Here is a 19,848-nt window from a genome sequence, read left to right on the forward strand (position 1 = left end):
GACCATAACAGAAAGGGAAAAGTACCAGGAAAGCCCTGGCTGACTCCCATTCGAATAACAACCAGGCCAACCCTGCTGAGCTTCCGAATTGGACAAGAGCAGGCACATTCAGGTCGGTTGTGCAGTAGGCAACAAACGTCTGCATGAAGACTGCCAGATCCAGCCTCTAGCCAGAAGAGGTAGCATAACGCAATACTGATGCGCATGACCAAAGGCCACAAGACGGACCATCCTGCACGGAACATCCTGCATTCCACAAGAGAAGAGTGATTACTGAAAGGAGATAATAAGGAAACATGCTACTTACCCAGTCTGCATCTGTTCTTGGCATGTAGTGCTGTACAGTCATATGCTGTGCATAGATCGCCATCTAGTGTTGGCTACGGATGATTGCAGTCATTAGGTAGCGGACTCCTTTCGGTGATAGTGTACATGGGCATCGACTCCATCGTTAGGTTGTTTTACCTCAGTGGGTGATAATGGAGTTAGTAAGAGTAGTAAACGAATATGTCCATGAATGCATGTATGGAAAGTGCGTGTTGAGTTCTCTGCCTCTTCCCATGCCGTGGTTTCCTCTATATCCACCTCTAAAATAACCTCTTAGGGCGATTGATTGTTGCTCTTGTAAGAGGAGGGATGGTCTGTAGACATGTTTTTGGAGCCAGCCCTGTAAAATGAGCTAGGGAAGGATCCTCTGTTGGAAGGCGATTGTAAGGCCCCCATGGACATAGCAACTTCAGTATCCATTTTCATTTTTTTCTAGTGATGCATCAACCTCTGGACCCAAGAGGTGTTCTTTGTCAAAGGGTTGATTAAGAATAGAGACTTGTACCTCAGGCTTAAATCTCGAAATTCTTAATCAAGCATGCCCACGGAGCAGTACACCAGTGTTTACTGCCTGAGCTGCTGTGTCGGTCTGATCTAGAGCACACCTGATCGAGATATTAGTTATTAATTTACCCTCTTGAATAAGGGCACTAGCTCTAGACTAAAGCTCATCAGGAAGAAATTCAAGGAGCTTTGAGCTCATCATAATGAGCTCTATCATACCATGCCAATAGTGCTTGAGTATTGGCAATGCGCTAATGATTAGATGCTTGTGACGCTACCCTTTTGTCCGAAGCGTCAATTAGTTTGGCCTATCAGGAGGAGGGGATTCCCCTGTTTGCAAATTAGCTCTTTTACGAGCAATGGAAACTAGAGAGTCGAAGGGTAACCGGCCTTTGATATCTACAGGGACATCAGATGCAGATCTTTACTTTTTTCTACCCAAGGAGTGATGATTCTAGCTCTTACAGGTTCTGTAAAGCTATCTGTATGTTTAAACATACCCTTTAACATAGTTATGGTTTGTGTAGCCCTTTGAGATGAACTTAGTGTGTCAAACAGAAAATCCTCTTCTAAAGTTTCTTCATGAAGCTCTACTCCATGATATTGTGCAGTTCTGTTAACGAGCACAATATATCCAATGTGATCATCTGGAGGAGAAGGTCTGGATGGATATATGTCGGGTCAATATCTTGTTGAGGGTCAGCATTATAATTATCCCATGGGTCAGTATTCTGTGGTGTGTACTCATCTAGATCCCCATCCCCTGTATCGGTGGGTCAGGTGATGGAGAATGTACGTGTATCGAGTAAATTTGGATCAATGGGTGAAGAAGCTGGAATGTATGGTGGAGAAGTTAGTAAGCCCATTTTCCTCTTCTCAGGAAGTTTGGCATGAATAGGTCTGGTTTCTCGATAAATCCCAATCTCCTGCAGTTTCGGATCCGAAGGTGGAATATCGGTCCGAGGCTCTTTAGTTGAGGTACTTTCTTTAGACGCTGGTTTTGGTGTCGAACGTTTCTGCTCTGAAGGTTTAGCCTTATGCACCAGTGGCACGGAAACCAGAAGGTGTTCGCATTCCGACAGCGAAGGTTTCGGGTCGGCACCGGCGTGTTGACGAGTAGAACCTGAGCCGGTAGACGGTTTATGTTTCACCACCGAACTCGAAGGCGCTCTAAACCTGTTCTCGGTGTCAACCCTGGCCTGAAGGCAGAGAAGGGACCGGAGCCTTTTTAAGGGGGGGGGGGGGGGATATGGAAGGGGAAGGACGTCTCTTTACTCGCGATCCGTTGTCCCAGTGTGAGGTCTTTGGCATTGAAGTCTGCTTCAGACACGGAGAGGAGTTGCTCCTTCTTTTCGGCTTCCTGCGCTTGTGATTCTTCTTGTTTGGCCTCGTCTGAGGAGATCTGGCGTGGAGCCACTTTGCGGGTACATTTTGTGACGTCGAGCCAGACGGTCACAAGCGTCTTCTTCGATCCCAACAGACACTCGTCACAGTCCTTCTCGTCATGTTACAGGGATAGACAAAAATTGCACACTTTGTGCAAGTCGGTGCGCGGAAACTTAGCGCAACACGCTGGACAGAACTTGAATGGAGTCAGTTCCATCGACTGCTACCCGGCGCGGGTAGGCCCAACAGCCTTCCACAAATCTTCCGATCGAAGGTTGTTGAGCGTAAACGATACGCGGAGAATGGGAAATGCGATCGATAAACAATACAGTCGAGGGTAGTGGATTGAGTGTCGAAGGGGGATCCGAAGAATGGGGCTGAATCGGAGCACAACAATTCACATCCAAACCAGATGGCGGAAAAAAGAAAAAAAACAATGGAGTTGATGTCCATGCGCACTATCACCAAAAGGAGGAATCACCTACCTTGTGACTGGAAAAGACTTCTTTGTAGAAAAAAAATAAGTGCAAACAGCCAGACTCAACACTAGATGGCGATCTATACACAGCATATGAGCTACAGCTCGTATGCCTCGAACAGAAAATGCCTCAAGCTTGGCTTGTAAAAATCGAACACTAAGTCTCTGCATGGAAGGATGCAGAAGCAATAAGCTCTAAAGGAGTGTAACCCAAAAGCTGTGTACCAATACACCTAATGGTTAGACAAGAGGCTGCTAAAGGAAAACTGGGAACCAAGAAACAGAGCTTCCCATGTAAAAGGGCAGGATTAGTAGAATCCAGAGACACAGTTAATAAAACGGAACAAAGAGCATTTAATAAAAACGGAACAAAGAGCATTAGGTTTAAGTGACCAATGTCACAGAAAGATTAATTAAATCTCGTGATAGAGGCTTCCCACAACAGGGCAAAACCCAAAAACCCACCTACAGGTAGGTAAAGACCCCATGCAGGGTCTCAAGATAGACAACAGGGGGAGGGGGTTAATCAAGGCAGAAACACCAGTCAGTCTCCTGGTATCAGTATCCCCATTGAACTGATACAAAAACGCCCTTAACAGCATTGTAAAGATAAAAGAGGAAAGGGGGGTGAACCTTAAACAGGGACATCCTCTTCTGATTGTAGAATGAGAAAAAAAGAGAAAAAAAAGGAATGGGGCAGGCTAAGGGTCTGAACGTCCCCGGCTGTCCCTAAACCTACATAAGGCAGCATCTGAATGGGCACCGAATATGTGAGCTCCATCAAACAGCATGTCAAGTAAGACTAACTGGACAGCGTCTAAAAATCCAGAAGTCTGAAGCCATGCATGCTGGTGCAATGCTTCAGCAGACACCATGGCTCAACCAATTGAATCAGAGGAGTCCATTCAACACTTGATAAGCAACCTCGCCGCCTGGCGTTCATCCAAAATCAACTGGTTTTGTTTGCTCCTATTAGCCTCTGGAAACAAGGGCAATCGCTGCACCAAGGATTCCCACAAGATTTGGGAAAAAAGTCAGAGGACGCAAATTGTGTTAGTGGAGCGTAAAGGTGCACTAGAGGAAGAGAAGACATTTTCCACAAGTCTTGCTTTCGGGATTCTTGGTCAAGTGGGGAATGGAGACGGTTACCCATATCATGGGAAGCTTTAGCGTCCTGATCCACAAAACTGTGGAGACTTGGCTGAAGAATAAGGCAAGTGGGGTTATTGGGGCACTTGTGGGCAATAATACAGTCAACAAGCATACCAGACTCTGGTTTAGCCCATGTCCCCCATAAAATATCAGAAAGTGCTTTACTAAAGAGGAGCACTGGTTCAATCCCCGACTGGCCAGGATGAAGAACTTCCGTAAGAGGATCTGTCGACTTCTCCACTGTAGGCAGAGTCCACTGTAAGACATCAGCCACTCTTCAAGACTTCTGCCAAAGAAGAACTGAACTCTGAGGCAAGGCCAGAAGGAGATAAGAGTAGAAGGGGAGAACTTTAACCAGCTCTCTTCACCCAGATCAGCAATCCAGCTGTCCAACATAGAAGGATCTAAAAGCACTGGTTGCTCACCTCATGTCCTTCACCAACTGTTCCTGTAAAGCACCCACTGAAACCATTGGTTCCGTAAACTAAGTGGAGCTGCGCTGTATCGAGGTTGGCACGAAAAAGTTGATGGGCATCGGTTGGCGCAAACAGCGACACTGACACAGGGGGAAGCAGACTCCGCAAGACTCCCAACAGTGTTGTGCATCGACGCCAGCTTGGAGCCCTCTAGTGCTGCAATAACATTCGCCGGAGGAACCACTGACGCAGTGTTGGGTGTCATCTGACGCCACAGGAGGAAACCCCAAGGGGCCACGTTCCAGCGCCACCATGCCCAAGACCCCCGCACTGTCGCAGAGGGCGAACACACCAGCAAGGTCACAGTGTCTGCGCCTATCACCTCCTTGGGGCCCGCAGGCGCTTCATCGGAAAGACAGGGTCCAAAGACAAGATGAGCATTAAAATACTGTTGCACCTGGGTCCAAGTCGTCCCGGATTCAGGAAAAGCGGGAAGGCGTGGGAGTGACATCTGAGCGGAGGGTTCAGTGCCAGTGCGTGCAGAGTCCCCGGAATCCACGTTGCAAGTCAAAGGAGCCACAGAAGGCCGCAACTTCGATCCCTTGCGACAATGCTTACCGTGAGAGGTAGCAAAAAACTGGGACCGCTGCCATCGACCACAGGATGAAGAGACTAATGGGAAAAACCTCTGTACAGACTAACTGCAGACCAGGAAGACGACCGACACAGCAATAGGGAGCTCGTGACACGAGCCATCAAGAGCTTTATTCGTTGCTCCCACAGCACCGTCCGCTTCAACTGCTGGCAAGCATCATATTCTTGGGCGTCTATGCTCGCACAAGCACCACAAACAAATACAATGTGGCTCTGTAACAGACATCTGTGTAGACAGGACCCACAGGATTTAAACCCAGAGAGCATAGAAGGCGGGACACTGTTTCAGAAGTAAAATTTGCCACATCAGGCCAAAAAATGGCCAGAGATGCTACTCCGGATCCGCGTGCAGTGCAGAAAAAGACGACAAGCATTGGCATAGCCAATAGGTCTCGCTTTTGGGACCTTATAAGTATTTAGTTATACAGCACAATATCCAGGGTGCAGCAAAATCAACTGTTGCATGGCTAAACACTTAGAAGGTCCCAAAAGCGAGACCTATTGGCTATGCCAATGCTTGAATGCTTTGAACCTCATGATTTAAAATAACAAAAAAAGGGAGATCGTTTGGAAATAAATGGTGTCAAAGGCACCTTTGATTGTCAGTCCCCAAGCAGAAAAGCAAAAAGCAGTTACATTTTCAAGTACATGAATAAAGAAATCCGTGTAAAAAAATAATAACTGCACTTTCACAGAACCCCTTCGGCTTTTCCTGCAGGGGGCTGTCACCGATTTGACTCTTCTGGGGGCGGCCTCTAATTCTGCACCGCCTCGGGCAGCCATCGACTCTGCACAGCCTGGGGTCAATCGGAAGAGGCCCCATTGTGCATTTCCGCAGAAGCCAAACAAGTCCGTCCGTGAAGCAGGGGGCGGGGAGCGAGCCTGCTTAGAGGAGAAAAACAGATGGCCTGAGAAGTCCGAGAAGAGCGAGCAAGAGGAGAAATAATCAAGGGAACAGAGAGTCAAAGAAGGGGAATGAAAGAGAGAAAGAGAAATAAGGTGATAGAGAGAGTAAATAAAGGGTAAAAAAAAACAGAGCGAGGGAGAGAGAAAATGAAGGGGGAGCAAAAAGAGAGCGAGAAGATGCAATAAACAAGAGCAGCCGGGAAACTGAAAGTACGGCCGGCCAGCCATGAATAATTAGGGGAGGAGAAGCCGCAGAGCGCACACTGGGAGAAGCCCTTTGATGTGGTGGCGGCCGTGAAAAAATGCAATTAGGAGGGAGGGAGGCCGATGCGCGTGCTTGTTTGGTCACGTGATTCACGTGAACTCGAAGAAAACCGCACGAAAAAACCCTTGGTTTCACGAGTATTTTGAGCACTTGAATTCTCGCTCCGCTCAATGCGCATGCGCATTGATAGGTCGCGAGACCTAAAAAAGGTAATCAGTGTGCTGGAGGGGACTTAAATGGATCCACTGATTTCGGATTCAATGTCGTTAAGGAGACATGCGACAACGCCCCCAGGCAAGCAGAGGTACTGCTGAGAGGTTTACGGATCCAGCCTGACGCCTGGGGAGAATTCACAAGTTAAGGAATCTGCAGCTAGAAGTCCATTAGATATGCATCAACTACAGGATAGACTTCAACCTGAGAACGTGAAGTCCAAAACATGGCAACCAGAAGGGCAGGATGCTAACACTCCATATTTAGGTCTAAGCAGGACAGTAATTCGGTGAAAGTCTTTACGGCATCATCCACCCTGAGTTTAAAGCCCAAGAGCAGTTAGACTTGCCAAGAGACAAGGGTGGGCAAGGTCATATTCATCATAGGTTTACTGAAAAATACTATCAGACCCTGGAAGGCTGATGCACAAGTAATGCAAAGGAATTATGGTCCTTTGCTGCCAACTTTAGTTCCATGGGCTGTGAGGCTACTCCAACCAAGAATGCTAGCAGGGAGCACCTACAACTTGGGGAAATGCTCACTTCTCAGGACTAGGCAATTAGGTCGAAATAATTGGTAGCCGGCGCAAAAGCTACCAGCAAAATGTCAGGTCTCTTCAGCAAAGTTTCTACAACAAACAAAATGCCTACATTTTGTACACTAGTTCAGTACATACTAAAAGTCAACCGATCTCGATCTAACCTACAAACACACCAGCAGGCTAGCAATTTTAAATGTTAAGTGCCAGAAGTCAGGAAGGTGTGCTTCTTGACAGTAGTGAAGTTTTTTTGTTGTTGCTCCAAGAAGGTCCCTTTAGCTGAACAAAGCTAAACCCAGCAACAGGTAAAGCTCTCCATATTGCCTAGTGATATGGACTTGCCGAGACAGTCTTACCTTTAGAGAGCAAAGCACAGTTTTACAGAGTGAGAATGAGAACGCTCAAACATAAGGTATAGAAAACAATTTAGAGAAATGCTTAAGTGCTGACAAGGAAGGTGTGCCACAGGAAGTCCAACTCGGAAGGAAATGTTGAGCAAGCAGGATTCTGGAAGACGTTTTGGGAACAATTAAGGTAATAACTGGAACGGATGTCCCATGTGATGGGCATTGGGTTCCTGGGAACAAGTGACTTGCCAGGAACATTCAAACTTCCATTTAGGATACCTAAACTATTTATCTGTGCTACATACCAAGGGCAAGATGGGCACTTGAGAACCAACCAGCTATTCAATTCATGGAGGACTAGACTATGGAAAAATTGCGCTGTAGCTCCTAGTACAGAATGGGCAGTTATTAATATTTGCAACTATGGTTAACAGTAATTGAGAGCATAGCTAAGGACAGAGAATTTCTATGGCTAGTTTACACCGAGTAACTTGTTCTCATAAGATCCAGGGGACAAATTCTAATAAACCTGGTTTGCACAGAGGCCAATTCAGCTAGTAGAGGCTGCTAATGTACCTGTAGTTTAGTCTACAATCAGACCAACATAAGCATGTACAGGCAGTTAGAAATCTGGGCGAACAAAAATGGACCAACTAATATAAGAAGTAGCAGATAAAGGAAATTTCTTAGAAAGCAATAAACATTAGAAAGATTATACAGGAGTACTACATGCAGTTCAGGCTCCATATTTCCCACATCCAACCATATACAAATAGAAGAGCCATGAGGTCGTGAAAGAGGAGGCGCAAGTCTGGGTCTTAAGGGCTGAAGTCCACCAATACAGTGGACCAGTGCCAAAATAAAGGAAAACCAATTTCAAGGATACAATTAGCTAATAAGAAGTAGCGGATCAAGAGAACTTCACGAAATAACTACACTTTTTAAAACATAGTTCAGGCATGCAAGTCACAAAATGTCAAACAAGAACCTGAAAACAAAAAGGATTTTAATGCAGGAGATAACAGGCCATAGCTCAAAAGAATAACTTTTCTACAGGTACAGAGTATAAGGTAGAGAAAATAGCACTAAACTCAGTGGAGTCACCTGTGAAGCATACTATCATATTGAGAATTTTAAACTCCTGTAGTTTTGGAGCAGTTACTCCAGTAGGTGCTCTAGCGCTGCAGACCACGTCCTTAGCAGAAGGCTGTTTTTTCTTGCTTTCTTTCCCACAGTACTTAAATTCCCTAACCACCTGATGTCTACTGACCTTCTATCCCACCCATCACTAGATTCTTAACCTTGCTAAGCTTATTTGCTGCCTTTGCCTAGAGGAGAAGAACTTCCCATTTCATTAACAAGAATCTTTGTACCTGCATTAGAGTCTTTAACACCCCTATCATCACACATCTTGTCAGCCTCATCTCCACTTTGGCTGCTACTCCTACATATTCTTGTGACCTCTTTCCATTTAAAATGCAAGCACTCCTATGAACATTTCAATTGCATCTTGCCCAATACTTCCCACTCATGAGCCACCTCTCAGGCACTACTGCTTCATGATAATGCTACCCTTTTGTTCTGCCTTAAAGCCAAAATCTAATGTGTCTGCCTTAGCCCAGAGGTTGCTTACTATCTGTACAGTGGTCTGAGCTTCAAAATATAAGCATATTCCTCATGCAAAAATTGGCGTTTTAGCAGGAGTTTAACTACAGCAGGGTCAACCCAATATGCTACACCTTAATTCCCATTTTCTAGAGAACCTACCCATTACATTTCCACTTTATCCAGTTATATATTACCTGTATCCCAGGACTTTAGCTCTTTGTAATGAAGTAACTTCTGCCCACAAATTAAAATGACAGTGCTTCGAGCAAAGGAAGTTTTCAGTCAATAGCACATTCATTCAAAACAATCTGCATTATGGAAAAAAATGCCCCAAAAAAACCATATACATAGATATCACAAAACAATGGGAGTTGATGAGCTACGGAACAACCCATTTTTAGGATGCCAACATTAAATTGGGAGTAGATCACAATAAAATGAAATAATGCCATCACTTGGTAAACACTTACTGTGTTGCATTTTTCAATGAGCATCCGGATTTCAGGTTTCACTTTCTCAATGATTTCCACAAGTTTCTGGTTGCTCTTCAACATTCCATTTGGCATCACAAACACTTTCGTACCTATTGTCAGAAGAAAAGTTACAATTAAAGAAAGTTTATGAGAATGCTATGCAAAGTGTCTGCATTATAGACAGCTTCAGTGAGCAGGACAGTGCTTCATTTGTAAAAAAATTAAAAAGTTAAATAACGAATATGAATAAATAAGGCCCAAAGTTCTACTTTAGGAAATCGCCACCAACATTACAGCATGCTAGGGTTTCCAAACTAACATGTCTGCATATAAACCTTTATAAATAAATACCCTTTACTTCCTACCACCATATATATTAAATAATCTTCTTCCTAACATTGTCGATGTTGTATTCCATTACTCCTTTCCTTGTCTGGCTCCCTCTTGCCATAGGTCAGTTAGAAGATAACAAAAAGTTTGGTCCCCCAAAAGAGTTCCGGTGCCCACAAGAAGCACAAATTAAGTACTAAAAAAATGCCATGTCCTGCTTGTTCCTCCACCACCAAAGAGCAATGTGAAGTAGTTTACATGGACAACAGAAGTGAAAATTCTTTGTTAAGAGACGATAGCAGAGCTAAGTACTAATCTGGTCCCACTGGCAAATGAATGTAAAATGACTGCAGCTGGTGTTAAAAAATAATTATTTTTTTTTTAAAAAAGTTCGCTATACCACATTCTTTCTGCATTTATATACTGCTGCCTACCCCTGGAGAACCACTAAATTGCATTTATTATGTACAAGCAGCATATTTTCTTTGCGGTTAGGGCACTTGAGCACTAAATGCAGTCAGACAGGAGTCGGCAAGTGCATTTTGACCCAAGTTTTGGTTTTGTGTATGTGTGGCATGGATTGCTCATAACGCGTGTAATAAGTGTTGAGCCTACATAGGATTGTTGGAGACCATATGAAGAGTGATGCAGGTATGCATGCGTATGAATCACCTAGGTGGAGAGGTACATCCATTTACACCCTTTAGAACATGGAGCAAAGGGATGTGCTTAGAGGTGAAGTGACATTGTTAAGGCAGGTGGTAAATTTATCTAAATTGCTTCCTCAGTCCACCCAAAAGTGGTAGAGGACCAACCCAAATGAAGGAACAAGTTACTTACCTTACAACTATTTGCGTGTAGCATAGCAGATCCATGGGCTCTGCATCTAGTGCTAGCCACAGACATTTGTAACTTGTTTTTCTTCGGGATAGTCATAAGACCCGTTGTGCACAATAGACCAGCACACTGTCTCCATCTCCGATTGCTTTCTGCTGAGAGGGTGATTGGAGTGCGGTGTCAAAAAAGGTGGTGTCTAAAAAGGTGGTGTGCAAAGTAAACAGAGTTAAAGCATATGGAAAAAAATTAAAAATCGGTGACCGGCACTTTCCTTCTGGAGAGGAGGGTGGCCACTTATGAATCTACAGCGATACACCCTACAAACCAATGGTGACATATTTAAGTAACATTTTCTGTTCGTAGTAGGTGTAGCTCTAGATACACATGCTCTGCAAACGCTATACAGCAGTTTCTCTCCAAAGTGCTGGCTAGCAAGTAGGTGTTGTCAAGGTATGACATGGTCCCAAGATTGCTTGGCCAAGTAAGGCATGTTGACATGCAACAACGTCACACTAGTGAAGCACTAAAAATACAAAGCTTTGAAGATATCCTTTAAAGGGATGTTTCTCAAAAATGGCTATAGTGGTGTCCTTTGTGTAGAGATGGCTCTAGCGGGCACAGGGAGTGTGTGTGCTTAGCCTTGTCAAAGCAAGTCTAAATGCACTTAACTAGTCACTTGGCAATGCCAGCTTTAAAGTGCCTTAACTGGGGTGGCGAAGTGAGCTAAAGAAGGATTATGGATTCAACCCAGATCTGTGAGTGGGGGGCGAGTGGCTGAAAAGTTTCAGTGCTCCGTCCATCATCTCCTTGTGTTTGCTTTATTCGCCCCCAAGTTGGCAGGGTATGCCCAAGCGTGGGCAAGTCTCTTGCTCATTTTGCCACTGTATTAAAGTTAACCCAGATGATGAGGGCTGTTTACCCGAAACCGGTCCCAGATTGCTTGCATCTGGTCCAGGGAAGACATGGTTTGGTAGTTCTGGCTGGACTGTTCCAATGAGGCACAGGGTCAAGACTGATTTGCATATAGCTATGTCTGAACTGGGGTGGAAAGAGAGCTTAAGAATGACGATGGGTTCAATCCAGATCTATAACTGAGGGAGGGTGAGTCTGAAAAGTTTCAGCGCTCCGTCCATCATCTCCTTGTGTTAGATTTAAAGATGGCTAGCCAATAGCTACAAAAAGTTGCATAGACATTCCAATGTAGTATGTAAAAAGTTCGACATCGAGTGTCTAGGGCTCTTTCTGCTACAGACCACTCTGGTTGTGGGAAGCAGGCTGTTTGCTCAATGTTGTGGCCTACAAGGCAAAATAACCTTGGGCATAAATTTGGGGCTGGTGCAAACAACTATTCTATCTTTGTGAAATGGAATAAATGCCTATTGGAATGTAAAAGCAAATGCGCCAGTGGGAGATGGAGATTAAGAGAGCAACTTTGCAAGACAAGAATTGCAATAGGCGGAACTATCACCGCTACCAGATGTCAGCATGCAAACTTGTATTAAATTATCATACCAAAAGGCACCCCGATGGCTAGGTCTAGGACGGTGTAGTCCCAATAAGGACCTTGGTGCTCCTCAATTGGACCATATGATGAGAAACCGGAGTATAACCCATAGACCAGGTTGAGATCTGGGTGCGTAAGCGAAAAATAACGTCTTAACCGGTATTAGTTAGAAAGGCAATTTTACATGTATGTAAAAAATATTACAAGGAAAGGAAGCAGGGAGACTAGTGGTTCGTGCTCAAGGCATCATATTTAAAGTAGGGAAAAATTGAAAATAAAAATACAATACAGTTGAATCGGCACTATAGGCAAAAAAAGCGAAGGCAACCTTAAGACTTCGTGCACTAGGGTGTCGTGACACACGAAGGTGATGGCACTAGTGAGAGAAAACAGCGGAAGGCGCAATGTGAAAGGGGGACTGATTTATACAAGAATATATGGTTCACATTGAGTTATTAACACCGAGTAGTCAGTTTTACAGACATTTGAAGTGAACCATAGTTGTGACGGCGCCGCAAATTACGCTGAAATGTAGACTGTATTGTATTTTAAATTTTTCCCTACTTTAAATAGATGCCATGAGCACATCTTACAAAGAACCACAAGTCTCCCTTTCCTTGTAATGTCTTGTACATACATGTAAAATTGCCTTTTGAACTAATACCGGTTGAGACAGTTATTTTTCCCTCAATTGGACCAGCCACCAATGCAATTATGATCAAATTCAATAAGCAATGCTGAAACACTTATAAGACTGACAGACGCAGGTTACAGTTTGAAATTTTTTATATAACATTGTTGGGCAAAATGCATGAAACATGCCATCAGTAAGTTTAGTAGCAAAATGTATGAATAACTCAGATCACTTCTATAGGTCCGGCAGAAATTCACCTTCTAAAGGGGGGGGGGGCGAACAAAGGGTTCCATGCTCCAGAAACTATACATCATTTTATAGGACTTTTAGAGAAAGATTTTCATACATTCTACACAAGAACACAAGAACATGGTTCGCAGGGTGCACCAATAAGGAACCAGCCAGAAGAAACAATTTACTACTGAAAACGTTCAGGGATTCTCTCATGGAAGTATTTCATTGGATTTCAGTCACTCGTAGAGTTCACTTGAGCATACTAGTGGATACATTGACGAAAGCCTGAGACATTTGGGATGTCTTTGGTTAGGTATAGTGTGGAAAGGGTCTCTGGGAACACCCAGTTTATTCGTGTTAAGCTTGCAATTCTTTATTTAGAAGAAATAGTAGTCATGTGATAGGTTATGGCATTAATGAAAGATGGAGGACAGTATAAACAGTTTGTTACCATGAGCCCAGTTTCTAATGCATTTATAGTGAAGAGAAAGAAAACAGCCTTCACATTAACATCTTTAGATCCTCACAGAAGAACGACCACTATTTTAAAGAGGGAGGAATGTTTTTCGCTTTGAAGGTCTGCTGCCACTGTGGCTAAGTGCAAGCATATCTCAATGTACAGTAATGGATGAACCTTTTCCACTTAGCAGCATAATATGCAAGAGCAGAGGCTCTCACCTCCAAGATAACTATGCATTCTTCTGGGAGTTTGATGTAACCAAACGCTAGGAATGGAGGTGCCAGATTGAAAGGTTCAGCAGTCTGGCTCTGATGTGTGAGAAGGAGCTTCTCGTGAAGATTGCTTGACCTTTGCAGGAGAATCGAATACCAGAACTGCCTAACCAGGTTGGTTGCACCAGGATGATGGTCATGTACAGCTGCCTCATCTTCCTCACGAAGTACTGGATGGGGAGAAGATGGGGAATAGTGTTGGTACATAACCCAGACCGATTCATCCACAGTGCATTGTAATGAGCTGTGGGTTCACTCACATCTAGGTGAGCTGTTGATATGTTTTCAAGAGTGGGGAGCTAGAGCTTAGGGTAGGGTAAAGTGGTTTGCATTGCTCTTGAAACATTTGTATTGTTTCTGGTAATACACCCGAGGGCTTGGTGCTCTATCAAAGGGAATTTTGAGGCTCAGGACTAACCTAGGGGCACAGCTGAGGCATGTGGCGTCAAGAGGCTAGCAGACCTCCCCTGTGATACAGGAATCCTGGAAGATGGCCTTCCGACAATGTAATCTTTCTACTGCTGAAATTCCGGAGGGCCAGGCTTCCTCCTTTGCACCTCGCATGTTTTAAGCTGCAAAAATCTCAGGTGTCTTGGACAAAGGATTGCCTATGCTAGTTATGATAAACCTCCGCCCCTTTCTTTCCCTCAGATACCATAGTTTTTTTGTTGTTTATTACTATGTGGTGGGCAGGTGTGGGTTGAGGTGACTTACTGTGAACCCTACGAGTTCTGGGGAGAACACTTCAGTTTTATCGTAACACTGCGCATTTTGACACCAAATTAGGCTGCGTGTATGTGAGGAGCTTTGCTGTGTATTTTTTGGCTACCCTATATTGAGAAGGCAAAGACAGCAGGAGAAGGTGGCTGTGGAGTTAAAACAAGAAGGCGGCTTACTGTCCTGATTATACATAGTCTGATAATCTTGGCTGCAGCACCTCTGGTATTTTCCAACTTCAACCTTAAGCAATATTTTAGGTTATATGTTTAAGGCTTACACTTCTCCAATTACAGCGGACCATCGATACAGAAATAAACCGTATATTCAAAAAGGAGCACCGAGGGAAAAGAAACTACGGGTCACCCTCCACTCTAAAATCAAACATACAAAAAAAAAATATATATAAAGGTCCCTAAGGCAAGCCTTTTACCAAAAAAAAGTATGCGTATTGCTTCAGTTTTCTACTATACAATGACTCCTCTTCTTTATTTTATATGAGGTCGTTTGCAACACTTTTTTTGCCTTTCATTTAAAAACCTTTTTTCAACAGTCTACAAGAAAACAGGTAGTGACTGAAATATTGCTTACACAATTCTTAATACATTCAGTACGAAGACTTTTTTTCTGAATGAGCAGAAAGCACCAATTATTGTGAAAAAAGTGTGGAGGACAAAATGACCCCCCTCACGGGCGCACCACCAACGAAGTAACTGGTAGGTACTCACCAAATAAGCCCACTTTTCTCATCATCGTTGGTCATTTTGTCCCAAAGAAATAAAGCAATAAAATGTGTAGGTGCAGTGAAGTGGCAGATAATCACACTTCACGTTGTGACAAAGGGTGATTAAAATTGGCAGACAAACTTTTGTCGCAATCACTTTCACAGAAATAAACTGCCCAACTGTAATGGATCTCAGGGGGCCTAGTCGATCATGCATCAGGGACACAGCAATAACACTAGGGTCATGTTATAGGCACACAATGGGCTGAGAAACTTTATAGCACTGATCTTAAACAGAAGTAGTAACGTCAGTTGATTATACAGAAGTAATAGAATTATCAGGGAAATCTGTACACTAGAAGTTTAGAAATCCATGTATATTATAAACTAGCAACCCAACCATGCTACACAGCACAAGCTGGTTGAACACAAAGTAAACAAAAATGAATTTGAAACTGGCGTCTCTTCTAATGAGTAGTGCACAGACCGTGAAAGGAAGAAACGTGGTGTGGATAGGATAAAACAGTTTCCAGACCAAGAAAGGCAGGTCATTCTATGCTCCAGTTCTCAGCTGCTGCAAATCCATGCATTAGATTCTGGCTCTCAAAGCAAAACAAAAGAAACCCGAATAAGGCCAGTGGACTTTATGATCTGTTGTAGATTATAGTGCTCTAGGCATGCTGGATGGATAATTAAAAGTGCTTGTTCGCGAGAACTTTGTCACATTTATACATTTGCTAGATTATAATATTACTTTTTTAAGGCTATCTACGCTAGAACCAAGCAAAATAAAAACAGACAAAATAGTACAGAAAAACGAGAGCATGAAAACTGAGGCAGATCCATCCATTTGTAATCCTACCGGATAAACAGTCTTCACCTTCGTCCAACTTCCTCTTTTTCATATTCGGCTGAAAATAATAAAAAAAAGAATCATGAAGTCGTCGAAAAGACTTCTAACCTTGAATTTAATACATTCATCATTTGAATCAACGAACACAGACCTCCCTCTCATAGGAACAACAGTACTGAGACACTGTCAGTTGCTGTATCGCAAAATTTAAATCGGCCTCTGTAGCTTGTATGTCTTTGAAGCAAGTTTGATTAATTTGTTATACTTGCAGAATAGATACCGAAACTACAAAAAAAAGCTCCTGCCTTGTGTTCTGGCTTTGCAACATCATAGCCAACCAAAATTGATATGCTTAACAGATGTGATGAATGGCATGGACAAGTTTCATAGTCCGACTTTTCAAGGATAACGCCTACGTCTATGGTAAGGATCTGTATTTAGGCACAAACACAATCCAATCTAGAATTTGAAAGTCATGAACTCTTCAAACTGGACTCTCCTTTTATTTGGGCTACTGAGAACATAAAGAAAAAAGATTAGGATGTAACGTTACAACACTAATATTCATACCTAGACCACCTCCAAAAAACGTTAGCAACATTTTAAGTATTAATATTACCCAGTTCCAATCTAAATGCATATCATACAGAATTCTAAAATTGCATTATTCCCAGGTGTGCAGCACAATGGTTTCAACATTAGACCAAGCACACACAAATTGAGGTTGTATTCATTTCCAGACTAAAACGTCATAACAAAATTTAATAAAATATTAATTTGGCACTTTTCACTTGGAAGGAATCTGAAATCAGACCCAAGTCTTCATAAACTACTAACAGTTAGGAATGATCAGCACTTTCCAGGCATTCTGTTGAGGTGTCTGTGCCTAATGCACAAGTTACTACTTGTATAACGATATATCTGTAGGAGACATTAGTTAGTGATAGACTCATTACCTTAGAATATCCCCAGGCATCAGACTGCATCCAGAATTTTTTTCGTCAGCAGTAAGTGTCGGTAGGTGGCGTCGTGCGGCTCCGCATCCGTCGCTGGCATCGTAAGCGCCGAGATGACCACAGAGACTAATTAGACGCCACCCAGGCGTGCGGACGTCAGTTCTGAACACGACTCTGTGCCAGGAACGCAGAGGCATGCAAGAAACTGACCATCGGTTCCATGAAACTAGTGCCCTGAAAGGGATGACCTTAACCCTAGAAATCAGTGCGCAGAACGGGGAGGATGGGTGGGGCTTTAAGGAATCCATCACTAATGTCTTACAGCTGTATCATAGCACAAGTAGTAACTTGTGCATCTGAAAGAGACAAGTTAGTGATAGATTACTTACCTTAGAATAGATACCCCAGTAATACCAGCCCTGGTGGTGGGTCTGCGAACAAGATTACACCCAGAAAGTCACGGAGAACAAAACAGCCAAAGAAGCAGTCTCTTTGGACTGGACTGTCAAGGCAGTAATGCTTGGTAAACATGTGCAGCGAAGCCCACGTACAAATGTCATGCAAGGGAACGCCTCGTCCCAAGGCAGTAGTGGCTGCTGTTGCCCTGGTAGAATGGGCACGCAGCCCCACAGGAGGCTCTTTCTTGGCGAACGAGTAACATGCTTTAATGCACAGAACAACCCACTGAGAGATGGTTAGTTTGTGCACGGCCCCTCCTTTTTTGGCGCCCGCGTAGCCAACAAAAAGTTGGTCATCCACCCGGAACTGTTGTGTGCGCTTCAGATAGTGCACGTTTTGGGTCCAGACGGTGGAGCCGCTTTTCCTCTTTTGAAGGATGCGGAAAGAAGGTGGGCAAAGTGATGGTCTGCCCGATGTGGAAGGGCGTGACAACCTTTGGCAAGAAAGAAGGCCAGGTCTTAACCGCCTTGCCCGGATGAACAGAAAGGAAAGGATGTTTGGAAGAAAGAAAGAGCCTGGAGCTCACTCACTCTTCTGGCAGAGGTGATAGCTACCAGGAAAGCAGTCTTGAGTGTGAGAAGATGCAAAGGACAGTTATGAAGGGGCTCGAAGGGAGCGCACATCAGATTTGTCAAGACAAGGTTTAAGCCTCATTGAGGCATAATGAACGGCACGGGAGGAAAAGTGTGCATAATGCCTTTCAGGAAACAGTTAACTACCGGAGACATAAAAAGAGAATGCTGATCTGGAAGCCGTAGAAAGGCAGAGATGGCCGAAAGATAACCTTTGATAGTGCCCAGAGTAGAGCCCTGCTGGGCCAAACCAAGAAGGAACAGAAGGACTTCGGAAAGAGGGGCAGAAAGGGGGATCCACAGACTTAGCTGTGCACCATGCCACCTGCAGGCGTACACCGTCTTAGTTGAGGGACGCCTGGCTGCCAGAATGACATCCCAGACATCGGGAGGAAGATCGGAAGCGGTTAACTGTCGCCGCTTAATCTCCACACATGAAGGTGGAGGCTAGACCGGTTCGGGTGGAGGATCGTCCCCTGCTGTTCCTCCTGTAGCAGAAGTCCGATCGGGGGGATCGATCGCCATGTTGAGTAGCTCGAGATACAAGTATATTCGTGCCCACTCCGGAGCCACAAGGATGCCTTAGGCACGGTTGCGTTGAATGATCTTCAGCACTCTGGGCAGAAGTAGTATAGGCAGAAAGGCGAACAGACCGCAGCTTCACTCGCGACAAAAAGTCGCCGAGCGAGTGCCACCTTGGAAACTCCAATGCGCAGAACTGATGACATTGCGCGTTCTCTTCGGTGGCGAATCGGATCTAACCAAGCCTCTCCCCACTGCTGAAAGACATTGATCCATGTCCGAGTTCAGACGCCATTCGTGATCCATCAAGCACCGGCGGCTGAGTTTGTCCGTTCTGGCCCTCAGAGAAAACCTGCCAGGTGTTGAACCAAGGTAATGCCTTGATGTTGCAGCCATGTCCAGAGGTGCAGAGTCCCCTGCCATAAGGTCCAGGACCCCACCACGCTCTGTTTTTGCAATACCACATGGCGGTGGTGTTGTCCGTGAACACCTGCACCACACTTCTCTGGATAGAGGGAAGGAATGCCTTCAGTGGAAGTCGGATCGCCCGAAGCTCCAAAAGGTGGATATGGAGCCGCTGGAGACCAGAGGCCTCTGATCTCCGCCTCCCCCAAGTGGCCTCCCCATCCCAGGAGGGACGCATCAGTCACTACTGTGTGCTCCAGTTGGGGAATGGAGAGGGATCTGCCGTTGACCCAATCGCGATTCGTGAGCAACCACTGCAATTGTCGTGCAGTGCCCTCAGAGACATGGACATGATCGGACAGGTTGCCCTGATGCTGCGCCCACTGGAATTTTAGGTCCCACTGCAGAGCCTGCAAATGCCACCAGGCATGTTGCACTAGCAGGATGCATCAGGCCCAGGAGCCGGAGGGTCATCCTGACTGAAACCCGGGCTGAAAGATCGGAATCATAGCCTGAATATCCCGGACTCGTTGCTCTGGAGGATAAACCTGAAACCGCGTCGAATCCAGAACCGCTCCGATGAGGGGAGCTTCTGAGGGGGGACTCAAGTGTGACTTCTGCACGTTGATGGAGAACCCCAGCAAATGCAGGTGGTCGGCCGTAGTTTGAAGGTGAGTGTCAACTGCCTGGGGCGAGGCCACCTTCAACAACCAGTCGTCGAGGTAGGGGAAGACTGACACCCCTGACCACCGCCATCACTTTTGTGAACACCCGAGGGGCGCTAAGGCCGAAGCGGAGCACGGCAAACTGAAAATGCTCTTGTAACGCTGGTGGGCCTGCAGGACAGGGATGTGAAAATATGCTTTCTGCAAGTCCAACGCTACCATCCAGTCTTTAGGGTCAAGGGCAGCCAAGACCCAAGCCCCCTTTGTACTGCTTGGGGACCAGAAAGTAGTGGGAACAACCACGTCCTACTTCTGGCCCACGAACTCACTCGATGGCCCCCTTGGCCAAGAGGGCCATGACTTCCTGTTGGAGAAGCGCAAAGTGATCCCCCGACATGCAGTGGAATGGAGGAGGCATGGCTGGGGGGGGTAGACAC

At 44.9% G+C, this 19,848-nt stretch overlaps 1 protein-coding gene across 1 annotated transcript in view; it reads right to left on the minus strand.

Annotated features, from left to right (window-relative positions):
• Positions 1 to 19,848, minus strand: part of PSME3 (proteasome activator subunit 3) — a 294,102-nt gene that overhangs the window by 167,968 nt on the left and 106,286 nt on the right. Inside the window, exons 5-6 of the mRNA XM_078645347.1 lie at positions 15,842 to 15,890; positions 9,265 to 9,377 (exon numbers count right to left, since the gene is read on the minus strand). Of these exons, the coding sequence (XP_078501473.1) occupies positions 9,265 to 9,377; positions 15,842 to 15,890 (162 nt within the window). The remainder of the gene's footprint in view (positions 1 to 9,264; positions 9,378 to 15,841; positions 15,891 to 19,848) is intronic.

Source organism: Lissotriton helveticus, chromosome 5_1, assembly GCF_964261635.1.
Source record: "Lissotriton helveticus chromosome 5_1, aLisHel1.1, whole genome shotgun sequence".
Classification (NCBI taxonomy): domain Eukaryota; kingdom Metazoa; phylum Chordata; class Amphibia; order Caudata; family Salamandridae; genus Lissotriton; species Lissotriton helveticus.